We start from the raw sequence: 21,677 nt of genomic DNA, 5'->3' as shown, positions 1-21,677 counted from the left end.
TTTTAAATGTTTTAGTTACTTTCAACAATGCTTTGGGAATACATTCAGTATGACAAAATTCATTTTCCTCTAGAAATGCTTTACTGTATGTAGTTATGTTTATATCTACACATGTCAACATAATGTAGAATGTGTATACACTGTGCACACACTGTGTATAAATAGTCATAGAAATTTACTGTGTGTGTAACAACAACAACAACAACAACAACAACAACAACAACAACAACAACAACAACAATACTACTACTACTACTACTACTACTACTACTACTACTACTACTACTAATAATAATAATAATAATAATAATAATAATAATAATAATAATAATAATATTTAACCGACAGAGGGACTCTTATTGTGAAGGGGCTGGTCGGGCGTCCCCTGGTGGTGGCGCGGCGCATCACCGCAGCTCTGAGCAGCGGCTCTCTGTGTATCCCCGTAGAGACGCCTCCATCTTTGCACCGACGGCCGGCGGAGGGACTCGGCTCCGCGGACGCTGATCCGTCCAGTTCCCGGCGCTGCTGTAAATCCTCAGTCCTTTCGTGTCGGATGGCGCCGCTGCGGCCGGACGCAGCCGAGGCAGAGGCTCTGTGACGGCTTCTGCAGACTGGATCGTTTTGGCGGAGGAGACGTGGACGAGGCTCGGCTTCGGATGCTCAGGTACCGGCTTTGTTCTAATTGGGTTTAATTCTCCGGGCTCCGTGATCCTATCAGGAGCCGAGGAGCCGCCGCAGGCCGCTGCTGCAGCCTGACCGGCGGCCTGCGGCGGATTCCGCACGGACAGCATCCATCCCGCCTTCGTACGGCCCCGGTACCGATGGCGGCGGGGGTTGGGTGGGGGGGGGGGGGGGGGGGGTTACATAACGAGTGCGCAGAGGACGAACCGGCTACGCGTCTGTCTGTCTGCGGCTCCAGTGTGGTTCTGCGTAGGTTCCTCTCAACACGTCGATACCGCTGAGATCTGTCGGTACTGTAGTATCTATTGTAGTACATGTAGTATCTACTGTAGTATCTGTAGTACAGTACCTGTTGTAGTTCACGTGGTACCTACTGTAATACATGTACTAGCTGTATAACCTACTGTAGTATTAGCTGTAGTACATGGAGTACCAACTACCTGTAGTACCTACTGTAGTGCATGTAGTACCCGTAATACCCACTGTAGTACATGTAGAAGATATCATATATACTGTAGTAACTGTAGTATTCTCTGTAGTACCTCTAGTATGTACTGCAGTGCAGTAGTACCTTTAGTTGTAGTACTACTGAGTCTAGCTTCACCATCAAACCCACAAGAACCAAAGTTCAGTTCTGTCAGATGCGGGTTCATCTTTGTTGAATTGGCAGCAGGGAACTGTTGGGAAGGTTCAGAATCAGCAGAATCCCATAAAAGGTTCTGTTCTTTTCCTATCACAGCGTCCTGAAGACGCCGCTTGGTTCGACTGACTGATCCAAACTGATGACTGACTGGTCCACTTCAGAGCCTCTCAAAGCTCTGAATTCCCACACTAAGCGTAGACAGCGAAGCAGCGCTGCAAGAGTTACATTCAGCTGTGGAGTCAAAGACTAGTGAAGGCAGTACTCAGGGAGCATAGCCTGCTGCATTGTGGGAAATGTGGGCGCAGCTGCTCAGACTCTGAGTCGCAGCAGCTGGAGAGGAAACGTAACGTCTGCAAACATTTCCTCCTCAGCCTCTAGATTCCACACCATACTTTGACGCCTGCATCTCTCCACATCTGCTTTAGGGCCGGGTTCACCTCCACATCTGCTGTGGAGGTCGTCATTGGGCTGATTATGGGGTACGCTGGCTTTAAGGCCTGATGCCTGGTTGTCAGGTCCTTTCATCCCGGCATCACTGGGTTCACAGCTTCTGTTACCTTTACGCTGTTTGAACTGACTCATTGGGTTCCTGATCTCGGACCTCAGCCCATTCAGTTGGACCATGAACGCCCCCTGGTGGAGGGTGGAGCCTCGTTTTCACAGTTCCATACGTTGGTCGTGGTCTGGACTCATCACGGCTGTTGGCTGCGAGCAGACGGAGGAGATATGAGCTGTTATCAGCGCGCTGCAACAGGGGCTCGGCTGCCGGCGAGACCGTGTTTGTTAGAACGCAGTTAGAACGCGCTCTGTCCTGTCTTTGAGAGCCCGTACCCAGGCTCTGACAGTGTGGGAGCAGTAGCTCATAGCCTAGGACTCATGTGTGAGCTAGCGTCAGTAGAGATGCTAGCGCTGAACGGGGCGAGCCACCACAGGTAAGCAGACGTGGGGAAAGGGTTCCTGTGGACCGAACTAACCCGGATCCTTGCTGTTTTGAAGCCTCACAATTGTTCAGACTTAGTGTTGGTTTCATTGAGACAGTGCATCATTCATGGAGCTGCCTCTTCGGGCCACATCGCTGCTGCACCTGGTTTCTAGTAGATTTGTAAACACCTCATCTGGAAACTGACACTGCCATGAAGATCAGCCTCTGTGACGACTCATCACTTAGTTTTCTTCTTTTACATTTTTATAGCGTATCATTAAAATTCTGTTGTTCATTTGGATCAGGTTGACAGTACGGTGGTACGGGCCATAACTGGGTCTGTGCTCATGGGTCCATGGTCCCTTTATCTGACAGTAGTGATCAGTGGGGAACAGGTGTCTGCTCTGCTCGCATGGATCCATGATGGTCTGTGTTGAGTCTGCAGCTCAGAGACTGGAGGCTTAAGATGAGTCATGCAGCTGCACCATGGCAACAGAGACGAGGAAGAGGAGGAGGGAGGGGGCACTTCACCCAGAGATGGTGAGCTGGTGGAATATTCCAGGCGTGAGCGGCGGCGCCTGGCGCCCCCTGGAGGCTGCCAGCCTCTCCACAGCACAGCACAAAGCAGGCGTCCTGGGGCTCAGTAGGTCACAGGACGACGTTCACATCCACTCACCTGCTACTACAGGTGAACATCCCTGTCCTTCCTTCCATCGTCATGCTTCTGAGCCTGCTGCACATTAAAGCATCATCTCAAGCCGAACCGTCTGCCCTGTAGACGGACTCTGGGTCGAGTCGGTACCTCACAGTATTAATATTAGTGCAGGTTAATGACTTTTATAATGATTTTTATATTGGACGTCTTTCTTTCAGGTGGAAACATTTCCACACCAGATGCTGCAACAACCTCAGAAGACCTGATTCTGATTATTACACATTTATCCTCTAATTCCTGAACTTACATATTTACACACTTCTTGTATTCAGATTGTTCCAATCTTTTCACTTTATGAGATGAGAGATGAGTCAGAGATGAAACAACTCTGTTCTGGTTCTGCAGAAGACTTCTGTCTTTGATGATGGTTTCATGCTGTCCTTAGGTTCTCAGTGAAGATGTGGTAGTGAGCATGCTCAGAGTGCTGATCGTTACCATGGCGATATTCAGCAGTGGTCAGACGTGCGGCGACCAGGACAAATGCCCGGCCAATCCAGAATTCAAAGACTACTGTTACTCTGCTCGGATCCGCAGCACAGTGCTGCAGGGGCTGCCATTCGGAGGGGTGCCCACCGTACTCGCCCTTGACTTCATGTGCTTCCTGGTGAGTACACGCCACACCGTGCTGAAAGCTTTGCTGTTCACCTGTACAGATAACGAGCCGTTCCATTTATGTGATGGATGATTGCAGAAGAATTACAGAATAAATGTCTGTGATACATTTCCTCCTGAGGTTTAACTGGAAGTGCTGGCCCTTCTTCTCCTCCATCAGGTGCTGCTCTTTGTCTTTTCTATTCTTCGGAAGGTTGCGTGGGACTACGGCCGCCTGGCGCTGGTCACTGATGCCGACAGGTAAATCTTCAGGTTATGTATATGTTTCTGCGACTTCAGTCGTGTCCATGTTTGTAAGTGAGCGACGTTGGAGGCGTTTGTTGGTGCTACGTCCAGGATTAGAAACTCCGACATCTGGAGTCCTTGCAGTGATTAGGCTCCTGTGCTGGTCTCCCTGAGCTTTTATTGTTTCTGTTTTTCTTCCTGAAGACTGAAGAAACGTTTCAGTGAAGCAAAGCTGGAAGTTCTGGAATAGTATGTTTGGTTTGTTCATTAACGTTGTTAACAGGGTGCCGCGCGCTGATTGGTGCACTAACACAATGATTGTTTTCGCTGTTAATGTGTTCAGTGTGGACCGTGTGTGTGTCTGTGTCTGTGTCTGTGTGTCTGTGTGATGCTAACGTTGTCTCCATGTTTACTGTTAATTCAGCCGAAGGCGAGAGAAAGATAACTATGAACCGGTGAAGAGGTAACGGCTTCATGTCCTAACCCTGTGACGTGACGATAGCGGTGAAACCTGGTCCAACTCAGGCTGTTTCTGTTGCCCGCTGGCATGTGTGAACACTAACTGGACAATGCATTTCTGTTCTGTTCTCACTATGTAGTATAACGGTGGAGGAACCGGGATATCTGTTTAATGAGGGCTTGCTCAACTATCTTTTACAACAGAAACAGCCTCTATCGTCTTCCTGTAACACGTGCTTGTTTTGTGTCATAGCTCCAGTCTGAGTGACATCACTGAGCGCCTGCCAAAAACACTACACAATGTTCTCATGCTGCTAGCCCCCTGCTGTCTTTCACTGTCATAGAGATCTGTTCCACTGTGTCAAAGGAAGCAGAGGACCTGAACTCAGTTAGCAGTTACAGGCTAACCTTCCTGTCTCCGCAGCGTTGCCTCGGCGATGCACTCAGAGACGCCCGACCGCTACGAACGTCTCACCTCCGTCTCCAGCTCTGTGGACTTTGAACAGAGAGACAACGTAAGAACCTTCATCATCCCTCCTCTTTACTTTGTCGACATCATGGAGTAGAAAGCATAAAAGAGTTCATTCAGAGTCTAGTAGCTTTTTTCAGTTAGTTTTTCATTTTGCCCCTTTGAATCTCAACGTTCTATGTAGTTTTGAGCGTCTCATAACATAATGTTTTAATAATAATCTTTATATATTAGCGTCTCAATTTCAATCTGATGAATGTTTTTATGGATCGGTTTTAACGTAGTGATACACTCATGAGTGATTCAGTGGAGCGTGTCGTGGTGCAGTGTTGAGGACATCCTGCAGTGAAAGCTCAGCAGATTTGTTTGGTTTAATCTGCTGATGGTAATCCTGTTTAACACCAAGCGGCTCAGAGGACGTTAACTTGACACAGATATGGGACACTGTCACCAACTGAAGTTCCGCCCACTCACCTGCGCTCACCTGCACCAGGAACAGTTAAACTTCATGTTTTTACTCTGAGCTGAGCAACAACAGCTACAGGAAACACGTGAACCAAGGAGCAGCAACAACTGGTGAACCCTTACCCCTGACTCTGCAGTAGCGGAGTTAGAGCACAACCTAAAGGAACCTCACTGTTTAACTTCACTGAATTTAGAGGAGCATTAAATCAGACCAACGCTATTAAACAAACTAGGAGTTTCAAAAGGTGAAGTAATGGACCTGTGTTTGTGTTTCAGGGCTTCTGCTCGTGGCTCACGGCTATCTTCAGAATAAAGTGAGTGTCAGCGTCATGACGAGCTCCGGGTTACAACTTAAAAACCAGAAAGTGCTGAGCGTCCTTCTCTTCCTCTGGCAGGGATGAAGAGATCAGGGAGAAGTGTGGAGAAGATGCCGTCCACTACTTGTCCTTCCAGCGCCACATCATCGGCCTGCTGGTTGTCGTTGGCGTTCTCTCCGTTGGCATCGTCCTGCCCGTCAACTTCTCTGGAGACCTGCTTGGTAAGTAGCACGCAACCCGGACTCTTCCTGTGCAGCAGCTCTGACGCCTGCAGACTCTCACTGTGCCTGTGTCTGATTGCTTTTAGTCCGAATTATCAGTAAAGATGCTTTCCTAAGCCAAGGAGTGCCTGGCCCTCCCTCACAAGAAGGTACCGTCTGTAGGTGGTCGGTAGCACGTCTGGTGGTAGAAGGTGGTTCGGTTGGAGCAGGTAGAGCCAGCAGTGGTGGAAAGAGTACTACTGCAGTACGATGCGGGATAATACTGTAGTACTACTACAGTACGATGCTTAAATATGACTGTAGTACGACGTCAGATATTACTGTATTTGTCTGGTCTGTATAGAACAGGTTGTTGTAGTGCAATAGAAATGAAGCTTTAATTGTCCTCATTCTTCACCACTGCAGTACTACTCTAGTATGACTTCCTCACGTCTGTGCTGATGTTGCTCACTTACACCGGGTCCTTGTTTGAGGACCTTCAGGCCACAGTGGCGCTATGTGTAGATTCTTTTAGCATGTGACCTGTGACAGTGTATTAATGTCTGGTCAACGTGAGTCCAGGAGGAAGCTGCGTTCTGCAGTCAGAGAGCAGGAGAGGTCGTCTCTGAAACCACAGCCTCACTCCTTAAAGTTTCATGATGACAACCTCTGATTTGTTTCTTCCAGAAAATAACGCCTACAGCTTTGGACGCACCACGATAGCCAACCTCAAGTCTGGGTGAGTCCCTGCCTCTGCTTTCAAATCAGCAGAAGGTCTCCAGGAGAGACAGCTTTTACATGCAGGTAGCGCTGATGTATCTGATCATCAGCTGCTCCTCAGTTTTTCTCTCACTGAGTCCATCCACCGGGTTCATTCCCTGGTTGGTCAGTTACAGCTGCAGGGTCAGGCTTTAAAGAGGAAATGTTGTGAGTTTAAACCACTTTCATTTCCAGGACAAACCTGTTGTGGCTCCACACAACGTTTGCCTTCATGTACCTGCTGCTGACAGTCTACAGCATGAGGAGACACACATCCAAGATGCATTACAAGGAAGATGACCTGGTAGGAGGCTGAGGGCTCAGGAGCTGCCAGCTGGGATGACTTGTCTGAGCTCATCTGGTTCTTTGTCTTTGTTGCAGGTGAAACGCACTTTATTCATTAACGGCATCTCTAAATACGCAGAGGAGACTCAGATCAAGCAGCATTTTGAGTAAGTTTAGTAAAAGACAGGGCTGGCTTTTCTCTACAACTCAGTCAGAGTGAAACGTGCTCTGCTTATCGTTCAGACAGGCCTATGAGAACTGCATCGTGCTGGAGGCTCGTATCTGCTACAACGTGGCCAAACTGATGGCTCTGAACGCTGAGAGGTGAGGCCCAGTGCAGCTACCGCTGACGTTGGTCACCAGTATGCTCGTGTGCTCAAGTTCAGAGCATCTGTGCTACAGTCCGTCCACCACTAGATGAAAACATTTCCCGTCTGTAATCAGTTTGATTGTTGTAGTATTTACGTTCCTTGTTTGTATTCACTGTTCATGTTACCCTGTTCCATCGTGCTTTCTGGTTTTCTGTTTGCTCCATGTGTGCCATTGTTTTGTGTTTGTTACATGTTTTTTAGTTACCATTAATTTAACCCTACATTAGCAGTGATTTTCATTTGCTGTCACATACCTGTTTGTGTCATCGTCAAATCTTTTTAGTTCACTGTTTGGTTTGTGTGGGTCGTGCATTTGGGTCCTCTCTAGTCAGTCTGGCAGGCGTGGCCTTAAGAGCTGATTGGTTCAGCCACAACCTAACGTCAAATTATTATAATAACGTCAAGTTCAAATCAATAACTGTGAATTTATTACATTTGATGAGACAGTACAATCACAGAATAAGACAGAGAGGAGGCAGCGGGAGAAGACCACCTGGATGAGTCCTTCTTGCAAGAGGGACTTTTATACATTTACCACGGCTATCAGCCTATGTTGCAATAAGGCATGAACAAGGTCTAGATGTTAAACATTAACCAACCAACCAATGAGCAGATGTTCACTTTTCAAACTCCAACTCAAAAACAAAACAAGCTCTTTAATGCCAGTTACCACCAACTAACATCAAACAGTAAAAAATATTTTTAGTTATATATAATATTATAACAATAAAAATAGACCAAATTCTAATACACTGAAGACGTTCTACTGAAGAGGCTTTCATTTTTATATAGATCGAAATATTACAGTAAAAATGCTTTTTGTGTTTGACTCCCAGACAGATCAGAGATCTGCACGTTATTGCTGGATTTGGCTGCTTTTGTTGGAACTATTTGACTGTGTGTCTATGTGTGTTTGTGTTGTACAGGAAGAAAACCGAGCGTAGCAAGAAGTTCTTCACCGACCTGATGGCAAAGGAACACGTTCCCACCATGATCAACCCCAAACCCTGTGGACACCTCTGCTGCTGCGCCATCACTGGCTGTGAGGAGGTGATGACTTTCACATAGAGCAGGAAAAGCAATGGATGCCTTCAGCGTTAACATTCTGCTTTTATGAAGTGACTAGATGATGTAGATGTTTGTGTTGTGCTGAGAGCCTTTAAGGCTCAACTGTTGAGCATGTCATGACATCAAGACAATTTTGTCCCGCAGGAGGAGGCAGTGAGCTACTACACCAAGAGGGAGGCCAAGCTGAAGGAGGAGTACAGGAAGGAGAAGGAGAAGGTTCACACCAAACCACTGGGCATGGCCTTCGTCACCTTCCAGAACGAGGCCATGACAGCCATGTGAGCACCAGCTGATGATCATTACCTTTAGTTGTAGGTGTGGTAGAGTTCATGGACGCGGCTGTGACCTTTTTCTACTGTGTTTTCAGCATTCTGAAGGACTTCAACGCTTGTCATGTTCAGGGTTGTCGATGTCACCTGGAGCCACGTTCCTCCCAGTTCAGTGAAGTGCTTCACGTTTACAACTGGAGCGTTTCATATGCGCCCGACCCACAGAACGTGCGCTGGTACGTCCACAAGCTCTACCCACAAAGCTCACCTGAGGACACATAACGGACCATGTGTCCTTTACTTCGCAGGGAGCACCTGTCGCTGGGAGGAATCTCCTGGTGGATCCGCTGCTTCATCATCAATTGCATCCTCTTCATCCTCCTCTTCTTCCTCACCACGCCCGCCATTATTATTTCCACCATGGACAAGTTCAATGTCACCAAGCCAGTCGAGTATCTCAACGTAAGAAACCCTAGTTGGACCCACAGTCACACAGCTCTTTGGTAGAACCAGAAACTTGACTCTGCTGTTTGTTGCTTTCTCTCCAGAACCCCATCATCACTCAGTTCTTCCCCACTCTGCTTCTCTGGGCTTTCTCTGCTCTGCTGCCAACTATTGTCTACTATTCTGCCTTCTTCGAGGCCCACTGGACTAGGTAACTCTGCTTCCACCATACTACTGCACAGTACTGCAGTATTAATGCCTGAACCCTGTTACAGACATCTGGGGCGAAAGATAATTATCAAGAATAATAATAAGAATAAGAAAACTTTTATTAGTCCCACAGCAGGAAAATTGCACCTTACAACGCAAAGGACAGCAAAAAAAATGAGAAACTATACCAACACGCATCCATAAATGAAGCACACATCCATGAACAGAGCACATGAAGTTAGCAATTCTGATTGAAGAGTCTTATAGCAGCAAGTAGGAAAGATCTGTGATATCTCTCCTTCACACAGCGAGGGTGGATCAGTCTGCTACTGAAGCTGCTCCAGAGCAGTGGACAGTGAGTCCTCCAGTAGGTGAGAGTCCTGGTCCAGGATGGATGTGAGTTTATCCAGGACCCTTCTCTCAGAGTGCAGCCGAGGACAGAGCTGGACTTGTTGATGACCCTGTCCAGTCTCTTCCTGTCCCTCACTGTGATGCTGCTGCTCCAGCAGACCACACGTACAGGATGGCTGATGCCACCACAGAGTCATAGAAGGTCTTCAGGAGTGGCCCCCTCACTCCAAAAGACCGACGTCTAATCTGACATACAGAGGGTGAGGAGGAAGGGGCCAGTACAGTGCCCTGTGGGACCCCACACTGCAGTTCAGAGCGTCAGACACAGTCCCTGGCTCTCACAAACTGAGGCCGGTTTGTGAGGTAGTCCATGATCCACTCCGCTGGTGTGGATGGAGGTCCACACCAGCCTCCTCCAGTTTGTAATTCAGAAGCCCCAGTTGGATGGTGTTGAAGGCACTGGAGAAATCACAGAATATGATCCTCACACAGCTACCGGGCTTCTTGGGTGAGAAAGAGCTCGATGTAGGAGGAAGATGACGGCGTCCTCTACTCCTATGCCGTGTTGGTAGGCGAACTGCAGCAGGTCCAGGGAGGTTCCCACAGCGGAGCGGAGGTGACCCAGGACCAGTCTCTCCAGTGTCTTCATCAGATGGGACGTAAGGGGCAACTGGTCTTTGGCATACAGTGTCTTGAGTATTAGTAGCACTCAGGAGGTCTTTCAGAGCCGTGGTACCATTCTCAGCTTGAGGCTCAGATTGAAGACATATTCCATGACTCCACACAGTTCACCTGCGCAGGACTTTAGGAGTCTGGAGCTGATGCCATCTGCTGCCTTTCTGAGCTCATTTCTTACCTGGGTGCTGGAGATGCCGCTAACAGCTCAGTGTCTCTGTTACACAGCCTCTCTCTGACAGTGCAATGTCCTGGTTTGCACCACCTCATGTTCACAAACATAGCCAGACCCCCTCCCTTCCCCTTACCGCTGTCCACTGTTCTGTCCGCTCGCAGTAGATGAAAGTTGTCCAGTGCGACAGTCGAGTCCGGGATGAGTGACGTCAGCCAGGTCTCCGTGAACAGCAGGACGCTGCTCGTTCTGTACTCCGGCTGGTGCCGTGTGAGCGCCGCAAGCTCGTCGATCTTGTTGGGGAGAGATCTCACGTTCCCCATGATGACGGAGGCGACAGCGGGCCTGAAGCGTCTCGTTTTCTCCCGTCGTAGTTTTCCGGCGTGGCGCCCACGTCGGGACTTCATCAGCACCTCAGCGGTGATCTCGTGTCTGTCTCTGGGCAGAACTACGGCACTGCGCAGCGCGATCAGCTGCTCCGCGGTGTAAACAATGCGCGCTCTGACCCCGAGGCATAAAATAATAATAATAAATAAAATAATAAATAATCACAAATAATAAATAATCACACAGTGTAATGAACTAATCAGTAATATGCATAGAGCTGCCACACTGAGCATCAGGACTTTGACCTGTCAGTCAAAGCTGCAGCTGCATTGTTGTCATGGAGATGAAAGGTGGGAAAATCTGTTTCTTTCTGCTCTGTAAAAGCAGAGTTGCACCCCTGCTAAACAAGCTTGTTACAGCAATACCATAATAGCTATGATAAAATGACTAAACTCCTTAAATGTCAAAGCTTTAATGAGCAACTGGTGTTAGTTTCATGTTTAAAGACTAAAACCTTTTAAGTTTTCAAAATGTTATATCTCTGTGTTTCTGTGGGAGGATTTCTGGAACTCTGCGCTTTGAGGCAGCGACAGACTAAAGTATAGGTCTGAGGGCTTGACAAGACATCATTAGAGAGAAGACAAGTATGAGTACGAATGAGTGAAAAAAATATGTTCATAGAGAGAAAACTGTGGCTGTAGTGACAAGTTAAAGAGAAACGTTCTGTTGAAAAATATCAAAGATATGAAAAAGTTAAATGGATCTGCACTAAGTCTGGAAAAGCTGTTTTGATGTTTGAATGATTTTGATAGCATAAAGTATGCGGAACGAATTAAGTTTCGAGAAACGTACAGAAGAACTATAATTCAAAACTTAAAACTTAACAATGCTTTGCATTGCAAGAAAGTATTAAATAGAACGAAGAGGAAAGGAGCTGCCAGCTCGACCGGCGCCGGAGGTAAAACAAAAAGATAATCAAAGTAGTTTGTAGAGTGAGTCATTCAGGAATGAATGAACGTCTCAAATAAAGTCCAAGATTAATCAGCATTATGTGACGCATCCAAAAAGTCTGCTTTTCAGCGTCCAACTTCAGTGAGGGTCAGATAAGAAGCTGGACAGATGCTTAAGATGAGACAAAGTCATAGCAGGAATCCAACGTCCCGACCTGAGGAACAGGTCGCAGTAGCGTAGTTACTCTGCATCTGACTCCTGTCTTTATAGGTCTGGGGAAAACCGGACAACAATGCACAAATGCTACACCTTCCTCATCTTCATGGTGCTGCTGCTGCCATCGCTCGGACTGAGCAGGTACTAAAGTCACTTGTCTTGTACCATTTATTCAGATAAGCCTTTACTCAGCTGCTTGTGTTTTGCGTCATCAAACCGTTTCTGTTTCAGTCTGGATGTTTTCTTCCGCTGGCTCTTCGACAGAAAGTTCCTTGCTGATGCTAAAATCCGATTTGAGTAAGTAGTATGTTTATTGATGATTCGAGTCGCTGCATCACTGCATCACTGCATTTAACTAGGAAAGGCAGACAGTTAATAAATATTTTTATATTACTCCAATTTGAAGTTATTTTCATTAAAAGAGTGATTTGAGTTTAGGCAAAATTGATTCTTATTGTGAAACAGTCCAGTCGACCTTCAGCTGTCACTAAACTGTCCAACATCATGGAGCTGGTCCTGGTTCTGGTTGTCCTTCAGGTGCGTCTTCCTGCCAGATAACGGAGCGTTCTTTGTTAACTACGTCATTGCCTCTGCATTCATTGGAAATGCCATGGACCTGCTGAGGATCCCTGGTCTGCTCATGTACATGATCCGACTGTGCCTGGCTCGGTCTGCAGCTGACCGTCGCAACGTCAAGAGGGTGAGGAGGCTCTTTCCATGAGGATGTTCGAATTTGTTTTGGTGTCACCCTTCCTTGTTGATCTTACATCACGTATTGTCCCTCCAGCATCAGGCCTATGAGTTCCAGTTTGGGGCGGCGTACGCCTGGATGATGAATGTGTTCACAGTGGTGATGGCCTACAGCATAACCTGCCCCATCATCGTCCCCTTCGGTCAGTCTACGTTTCATAAACCACAGTTAGATGTGCAGATCTAAACCGGGCTGTTCTCCAGGGTCGAGTAGAGTTCGGTTGGGTTTTTTCACTAGAGGTTTGACCACATCCACCTTAAATCCTGTCGTACCTGTTAGCAAAGACTGGTTGAATTGTTATAATGTAGATGAGCTGATTAAAGGTCGGAGTTCATTCACTGATCTAGTTGGGATTGGGAAGAGACCAGTAGATGGCTTGGAAGTTAACTCTGATCAATGAGGAAGAAGCCTCTGAGATGGTTACCAGAAAATCTAAAACTGGTGAACATCTGAGTAAGAGTCATGTTCCCCTGTAGGTTTGATGTACATGCTTCTAAAACACCTGGTAGACCGATATAACATGTACTACGCCTATCTGCCCTCGAAACTGGACAAGAAGATTCACTCAGGAGCCGTCACCCAGGTAGTGGCTGCACCCATTCTCTGCCTCTTCTGGCTCCTCTTCTTCTCCACAGTACGCACAGGTAAGAATGGATCACTACTAACACTGCTAATGCAGAAAACTGATCAGGACAAGTCTAACAGAGGCTACTGAGCAGCAGTTTACTGGAATTCAACAAAGCCTTTGAGTGTGTTTGGATTCGGTTTAAATCAGATTTCTAGTAATTTGAGAACAGGATAAATGAAGAGTTTGTGGCAGAGCTTTGTTTAGGAAAGCACAAATTAACACATTCTGTGAGATGAAACCTGAAGCACGAATTAATCCTCATGTTAATGTTGCATCAGGGTTTGAGACTCCAACCTCAATGTTCACACTGGTGGTTCTGATCGTCACCATCGTGGTCTGTCTGTCTCACGTTTGCTTCGGACACTTCAAGTACCTCAGTGCTCATAACTATAAGGTACGCCAGCAGTTCTCCAGGATGTTTGTGTAGACAAAGGCCTTGGTTTCAGCATTAATCTGTGTTTTTGTCCCAGATCGACACCAAGGAGAATGACATTGACACAGTAGAGAATGGACGTCCAGCTCGTCCTTCGTCCTCCCCGAGCACCAAATCTCAAGTGAGTAGAAGTGAGGGACAACTTTCATAAAACAGGAAACAACCTGGCATTGAGTTACAGTAAGCTAATGGTGGCAAACAGTAGTGATGGGTAGATGAGACGTCATGAAGCGTTTCGACACATTGCAAAACTGTATTGATACTGTGTCAATACTGTGTCACTGAATACTGACAGCTGGTGGACCTTAAAAATCCCTACAGGCAACTTAGTTGACGAACTCAGCTGACACATGACCTAATGGATAAAATAATATAATTTAAGTCATTGTATTTTATAGAGTATTATTAATATATTAATGAGGAGATCTTGCCAAAGGTTATCTAGAAACAACACACTGCCATTTTAGTACACCATTTCCAAACAACAAGAAACAAATAATGCTGAATAACATGCCTGAAGTGGGTGTAGACAGCTGCTGTTCTGACTGCAGTCTACTGACGGCCTCATTGCACTTGGGGGAACTGCGGAACCAGTGATTTAAATCTGGGGTCTAGAAGTGTTGCTGGGGTCAACACACTGAGGTGGTTTTGTTTAAATAGGAAATTTCTGTTGAACAAATGCGACATTTAAACTGCATAAAATAATATGATTAGTAAACTATAAGTCACTTTGAAATTAATCTGAATTCAGATACATCAAGTAAAACTTAATTATTTTATTAATACACTTTCACTTTATTATAAAATAAAAGTAAAAGAGACACCTTATTTTACGATATGAGATGAATTATAGATGAAGTTGACGATGAACGGCAAACGCTCAGGGATTCTTTTTGGCAGATGCAGCCAGACACATGCGCTTCCTTATAAGGACATTTTGGCGCATCAGACAGTGACTGATACAGTGTTTCGCTCTATGAGCTTGACGCATGCGCCGACGCATCGGTGTTGTCGGACCCATCACTAGTAAACAGCATTTAACATTGGCCACCTGACGTTATCATCATCAAACTTATTAACAGACTCATGGTCCACATACACAATACAACAACATAGAAGATATACACATACACATGTATAAAAAAACAGCTATGGCAGTGTGTCCACAACAGCGAATTATATCGCACGGCACTGAAGGATGGTTGTGAGAGCACCTTCATAATTCAATTTTGGAAATTTCTAATCTTATTTATGCATGGATGACTTTTTATAATGAATCCACAAATGTGCCGTATACAGAGGGGTGCAATACTGATTTTCACTGAACTGAGCAGGAACGGAAGGATGAAGGAACCAAATGCACAGCACTGAGACAGGACTTGAAAACAATGTTTCTTTAACAGTGATGTAACCAAAACAGCACGCAATAGGATGGTCGAACAGGCGTTGGTCAAAAACAGTTAATCCAAAAACTCCAGCGAAGGTACAGTCAGAGACAAGACAGAGGCAAGGTCCAGGCAACAGGCACAACACAGAAACCATGGTCTTACTAGATGCTGGAACAACGTGTGTGAACGAACAATCTGGCGAGCGGAACAGGTGTGTGCTGAAACTTATTACTAACTAATTGAACACAGCTGGGAAAATCACATCACAAGAAATAAAGCTGGCAGGAACAGAAACAGCCAGGAAACAAAACAGGAAGTCACAAAGTAAAACTGGAAACTAGCAAAACAAGATTGTGAAGCAGAAATAATGGAAAGTAAAGCATGAATTGCCTAGGCGAAAACAGGAACTAGACAGGAAGTTGACAAAATAAAACAGGAAACCAGGCAGAAACCAGACAATGATGCTGAATCTTTGACACTAGGAGACAGAATAACCTTGTCATCTGCATCCATAAGATGATTCACCAGAGTGTCACCAACCAAACAGCCCGTTTTATTCGAATTAACTCTTCAGACAAGTCATTCATATAAAAGTTTAAAAGGGCAGGGGACGACAGCCCACCCTGGCGTACCCCGTTTCCATCCCTGAATGTGGCAGAGACGCAGTTTCCCCACCCAACAGACAGAATTCTAATAATACTACCAGGTACCCTTCTTAGACTTAATTTTTCAACGAGTTTAAAATGGGTAACCCTAAGCTTTACTAGCATCTATAAGTCCAGCAATCATTGTCGCGTGTTGACTTTGGTATGACTGAACCATTTCTTTTAAAGCATAAATACATAGATCTGTGCTGTGCTTAGGCTTGTCAGTGGTTCCAATATACACACTTAGTCGATCAAGTAATATCCTTTCAGGGCTTTATAAACGACACTGTAGCTTGGAGTTAGTGCTTGTTGTAAGAATTTTTCCTATTTTATTCCATCTATAAAAAGTTTGTATTTTGGTCTCGTAAAATTGGAAGTGTCTGTTTGGTTTGTTGTGTTGGCTTTTTACACGTCTGATTTGATGTCATAGAACAACCTCCACACTTCAGTCAGGCCTGAACCTTCTACCCACGTTCTAACAGGCGCTTCAGGTGATTTTGTCTTCCAAAGGTTGACCTATTACTGTGTTTGTGTGTGGTCCACCAGCAGCAGCAACAGCAGCAGCAGCAGCAGCAGCAGCAGCAGCAACAGCAGCAGCAGCAGCAGCAGATGTACATTGCCCAGGTGCTCCAGGACCCAAACTCAGACGAGCCGGGCAGTGGCAGTGGCGAGGAGGACAGAGGTTCATCCCAGGACGAGGAGATGTTAAATGGTGGAAGCAGTATCAATGAGGCGGATTTCCAGTCGGGGGAGGACAGTCTGATCGCCAACGAGGTCCGCCAGTAGCTCGGGGTGGAACTCAAGGGAGGGAGCGGAGCTAGTTTGAGGTCCGGGCTCGTAAAACAGTTAGAAATTGAAGTTGACTGGAGAATCACTCAACACAGATTTACAAAGATTGAGGTGCATAGCTCCACCCCCTCCCAGCTGGAAGACTTGACCCTGACCTTTGACGCCGGCGCCGGGTCGTAAACATCCACTTCTGCATTTCTGTGGAAATGCGGTGGACATCGAACTGTTTCCACTGAAGTCACTGTAAATAACCACAAAGCCAAAAGAATTTGTTGAATTGGTCCTCGTGCCGTGACTCCTGGTCTCACCGCGGGAACCGGTGGGGTCTCTAAAGTTGACGCTGACACCTGGTGGATGCCTCCACACACACCCCTGCTGTCACTGACCTCTGATGTCTCTGATGAGTGCTAATTGACTTGCCAGCCGCCAAATCTCGTAGGGTTAGAAACTCAGAGAGACTCATCTCCCTATTAACTTTTCTCTTATTCTTTTTGTGGAACCTGTCGGTTGTAGATTTTGCTGATACATTTGACCTGCATGCACTGCAAGCGCTGCCCAGGCAACATTTCCACCTTTGGATGACAGTAATCACCAGTGACAACAGTCGTTGTTCACCTCATCCTTGTTATGCTGTCTGCTGGATGATGAACCACTGGACTCAGCACAACGATGCATTACACGATTGGCTCTGACTTCACCTGAACTACCTTAAAAATGAATAACTGGCAAACAGAAGTGGGATGTTTGTCTGCTTAGGTTTAGCAACCAAAACTCCTTCGTACATGATGACACATTTAGCAGCAGCAGTGCAAACGTTGGAGCTCAGGTAGACAGTGAAGAGCAGTGCTTTTCACCCGGAAGGTCTACCCACAGTGCCGGAAGGTTTCAGGATTCTCAAGGGAAGATGTGTGTGTGTGTGTGTGTGTGTGTGTGTGTGTGTGTGTGTGTGTGTGTGTGTGTGTGTGTGTGTGTGTGTGTGTGTGTGTGTGTGTGTGTGTGTGTTTTAGCTAGCTAGCTTAGTGTACACAAACCTGCGCCATGAAGGGTTCACTAGGCAGCACTTCCGCTTCTTTAACTGATCGTCAGTGAACTGTGATATTAGATTTACCACATTCACATTATTAAAAAGAACAGTGAGGTCACTCAAGCTCAACCCTAAGAGGTCATGTCACTTCCTGTTTGTCAGGAGAGTGGGTGAACTGAAGGGTTGCTAGCCTAACCCAGACAGAGGTGAAACATGAGGGTAAACTGTTAGCCTGGCGCTACAGGTAGGGACACCCTCACCCTGAAGCATCTCAGCCAATCGGGCTTGCTCGCGTCTGTTAGCATAGTTTAAAAAAAAGTAAGCATAGTTTAAAATTAAGACCAAATTTTAACTTCAGTGTCCACTAATCTAGAGATTGTCCAGTCTTCACTGCAGAATGAAATGCTACACTTAAGGTGGTGCTTGGCTAGGCTAACAGAGTCCCTGTGCTAAGCTAGGCTACAAACAAGAATCAATAGAGGACACAGAACTCTTGACACACCTAAATATTATAAATCATGTGAGTTGGAGCAAGAACCTCCTCTATCATTAGCGGGATTTACTCATTCAATTTATTTCAATTCAATTTTATTGATATAGCGCCAATTCAAAGCATAGTTATCTCGAAGCACTTCACCAGGTAAGGTTTAAGACCTTACACAACTAAACCCCAGCAACAGTGGAGAGGAAAAACTCCCTCTCTAACGAGGAAGAAACCTCCAGCAGAATCAGACTGGATGTGGGCGGCCATCTGCCTCGACCGGTTGGGGTGAGGAGAGAGAGAGAGAGAAAAGAATAGCAACAAGCAGACAAACAGAGCACAGGCAGGACGGGTGGACTAGAGACTGGACACAGGCAGGATGGTTGGACCAGGGACTGGACACAGGCAGGATGGATGGACTAGAGACTGGACACAGGCAGGATGGTTGGACTAGAGACTGGACACAGGCAGGATGGTTGGACTAGAGACTGTACACAGGCAGGATGGTTGGACCAGGGACTGGACACAGGCAGGATGGGTGGACTAGAGACTGGACACAGGCAGGACAGGTGGACTAGAGACTGGACACGGGCAGGATGGTTGGATCAGGGACTGGACACAGGCAGGATGGTTGGACCAGGGACTGGACACAGCCAGGATGGGTGGACTAGAGACTGGACACAGGCAGGACAGGTGGACTAGAGACTGGACACAGGCAGGATGGTTGGACCAGGGACTGGACACAGGCAGGATGGATGGACTAGAGACTGGACACAGGCAGGATGGTTGGACCAGGGACTGGACTGGACACAGGCAGGATGGTTGGACCAGAGGCTGGACACAGGCAGGACGGGTGGACTAGAGACTGGACACGGGCAGGATGGTTGGATCAGGGACTGGACACAGGCAGGATGGTTGGACCAGGGACTGGACACAGCCAGGATGGGTGGACTAGAGACTGGACACAGGCAGGACAGGTGGACTAGAGACTGGACACAGGCAGGATGGTTGGATCAGGGACTGGACACAGGCAGGACAGGTGGACTAGAGACTGGACACAGGCAGGATGGGTGGACTAGAGACTGGACACAGGCAGGATGGTTGGACCAGGGACTGGACACAGGCAGGATGGATGGACTAGAGACTGGACACAGGCAGGATGGTTGGACCAGGGACTGGACTGGACACAGGCAGGATGGTTGGACCAGAGGCTGGACACAGGCAGGACAGGTGGACTAGAGACTGGACACGGGCAGGATGGTTGGATCAGGGACTGGACACAGGCAGGATGGTTGGACCAGGGACTGGACATAGGCAGGAGGGGTGGACTAGAGACTGGACACAGGCAGGATGGTTGGACCAGGGATTGGACACAGGCAGGACGGGTGGACTAGAGACTGTACATAGGCAGGCTGGTTGGACTAGAGACTGTACACAGGCAGGCTGGTTGGACCAGGGACTGGACACAGGCAGGATGGGTGAATCAGGGACTGGACACAGGCAAGACGGGTGGACTAGAGACTGTACACAGGCAAGCTGGTTGGACCAGGGACTGTACACAGGCAGGACGGGTGGACTAGAGACTGTACACAGGCAGGATGGTTGGACCAGGGACTGGACACAGGCAGGACAGGTGGACTAGAGACTGGACACAGGCAGGATGGGTGGACTAGAGACTGGACACAGGCAGGATGGGTGGACTAGAGACTGGACACAGGCAGGATGGGTGGACTAGAGACTGGACACAGGCAGGATGGTTGGATCAGGGACTCGACACAAGCACGTCTTTATCGTTTACCATTCCAGCTTCTCGGCGGTGATCTGATGGCTCCTGCCCCTGTCTAGACTTACAGCTGTGTTCTGCCCCCTTACAAACTTTATTACAACCACAATGGTTCACGAGTGTCAACGGGAATGGAGCATCACTGGATCACAGTCCAGGAGTCACCATACATTTTTGGCAGGTTGTTGGAGGAAGAAGGTCTGCACAAATCAAAGGTTTGAGTGAGCCACTCAAACCTTTGATGGTGGTGTTTGGTTTAAAATGTTTACATGAGCTGTTGTCATGTTGCTTAGTGTGTGTGTGTGTGTGTGTGTGTGTGTGTGTGTGTGTGTGTGTGTGTGTGTGTGTGTGTGTGTGTTTGTGTGTACACGGCTGGAATATGAGAGCTGTAGCCTCGTGCCTGGTGGCTACACGCTGGAGAACCCGCAGTGTTTGTGTCTGTGTTTCGTCTTCCATCTTCACCTCCAGTGGACGTGTGCACATAAAACCCAAACTGAAAAACTCATGCTGAATCTGAGTTCTGACCTAAAGTTCAGTTTAGCAGCTCTCAACTCAACAGTGCAGCAATTACAACAGATTTGTGTTCATCTGGATTCTGATGCTGACCAAAATATGAAATCCCCATTTGTTGTGAAACCAGATAAAGATTTGGATTCCTCAAACTCTGGATGTTTGATTTTCAGATGATGTTTTGATCGACTAAAATACGTGGAACAGTAATTAGATTACCAGCATAGCAGTAAGGATGTCTGATGTTGAGCCCAGCGTTCAGGTCTGTGGTTAGAGGTTAGGCTCTGGACTGGATCTGGCCTGGGGATTGAGAGCTGCTGTGTTCACTGACATCTCTGCATTCTGTGATATTTTTGTAACCTGCTGACTGAAGTATTTGATACCGAACACGTATTAAACAGTAGCTGTTGTAACATGTAACTACAGATTTTTTTTAACGAGCAGCTGCTTTACTTTTTGCTTTTAGTGTTTTTTTAAGCTGTGAAATGAAGAATGTCAAGTGGCGAGTGCGCTGAAAGCTACTGAAACATGTTTGACATAGTGTGAGTAAACGGCCACTGAACTGCACACGGCTCAGCATGTCTACTGACTGCAACAGCCCATTGGTTCATCACCTACTTCTAATTTATTTCTATGAAACTTATTTATTTTTAATTTGGTTTTCAGGTGTATGTGAAGTGAAACATTTGTTCTATTTATGTTACTTGATCAATAAAATTGGCTTCATCTGTTTGCCTGTGCTCTGTGACTGAACTGACCTGGGACCTGTGGGAACCACTGTGCTTCTCACCTGGAGGCTCTGCTCCTGCATTTAACGTCATCGTTGGCCTGATAGCTCAGTAGGTAGAGCAGAAGCACTGCTGACCTCAATAAAGTTTCAATCAATTAAGTAGTTAACTAATTAGTTTTTTGATTACACAGGTTGAACCTGAACTGCAGAGGGCAGCAGCTAAAACATCTCTTTGGATGCTGGAAGTAGGCACAAGCATTGAGAATGTGTTGCGGTGCGACTAAGACCACACCTATTGATGCCCTGCGTGTAGAGATGGGGGAAATGCCAGTGAGTCTCAGACGTGAGCAGCTAATGATGAGCTATTGGGCTAATCTAAAAGAACACAATAAAAATCCAGCATTCAAAGTTCTGATCCCAAGCTGGAAGAGTGAGAAGGGAAAGAGCACAAGTCTAACATTTCAGCTGTGACAAATGAAGTAGGACTACACCAGAGAACGTGCTCCCTGCAGTGACAGTAACTGACAGTAACTCCTCCATGGTTATTTTAGCTATCAGTTTATATAGATATGTTAAATAGCGACCATCTGCTGAGGACAATCACCCTTGTGTTTTGCAGTAGCAGGTGGTGGTGCAGGAGAGGGCCCTGTGCTGTCCGACGGCGGCGCTAGACACACACCTAACACCCCAAACAAACCATAGAAGAA

At 46.9% G+C, this 21,677-nt stretch overlaps 1 protein-coding gene across 5 annotated transcripts; it reads left to right on the top strand.

Moving 5' to 3' along the window:
* The first annotated feature begins 363 nt into the window (after positions 1 to 363).
* On the top strand, positions 364 to 20,972 carry LOC114857395 (CSC1-like protein 2). 5 transcript variants are annotated; one of them, XM_029153864.3, is made up of 24 exons: positions 364 to 664; positions 3,347 to 3,565; positions 3,734 to 3,813; positions 4,003 to 4,047; positions 4,682 to 4,772; positions 5,468 to 5,505; positions 5,587 to 5,729; positions 6,396 to 6,447; positions 6,663 to 6,771; positions 6,849 to 6,919; positions 6,996 to 7,076; positions 8,050 to 8,173; positions 8,336 to 8,469; positions 8,559 to 8,696; positions 8,769 to 8,922; positions 9,009 to 9,115; positions 11,861 to 11,947; positions 12,038 to 12,103; positions 12,344 to 12,506; positions 12,594 to 12,699; positions 13,034 to 13,201; positions 13,464 to 13,579; positions 13,656 to 13,739; positions 16,203 to 20,972. In XM_029153864.3, the coding sequence occupies exons 2-24, from the start codon at positions 3,374 to 3,376 to the stop codon at positions 16,437 to 16,439; spliced, it is 2,586 nt and encodes an 861-aa protein (XP_029009697.1). In that variant the 5' UTR covers positions 364 to 664; positions 3,347 to 3,373; the 3' UTR covers positions 16,440 to 20,972. The 5 variants fall into 5 exon arrangements, with proteins under 5 accessions (XP_029009697.1, XP_029009669.1, XP_040926753.1 ...); XM_029153836.3 differs by having other exon boundaries at positions 16,200 to 20,972; XM_055512133.1 differs by lacking the exon at positions 364 to 664 and adding an exon at positions 954 to 971 and having other exon boundaries at positions 16,200 to 20,972.
* The last annotated feature ends 705 nt before the right edge of the window (positions 20,973 to 21,677 follow it).

The sequence above is a fragment of the Betta splendens genome, chromosome 1, assembly GCF_900634795.4.
Source record: "Betta splendens chromosome 1, fBetSpl5.4, whole genome shotgun sequence".
NCBI classification, from domain to species: domain Eukaryota; kingdom Metazoa; phylum Chordata; class Actinopteri; order Anabantiformes; family Osphronemidae; genus Betta; species Betta splendens.
Note: the sequence above shows the minus strand (reverse complement) of the source record. Positions and strands in the feature narration are given on the sequence as shown.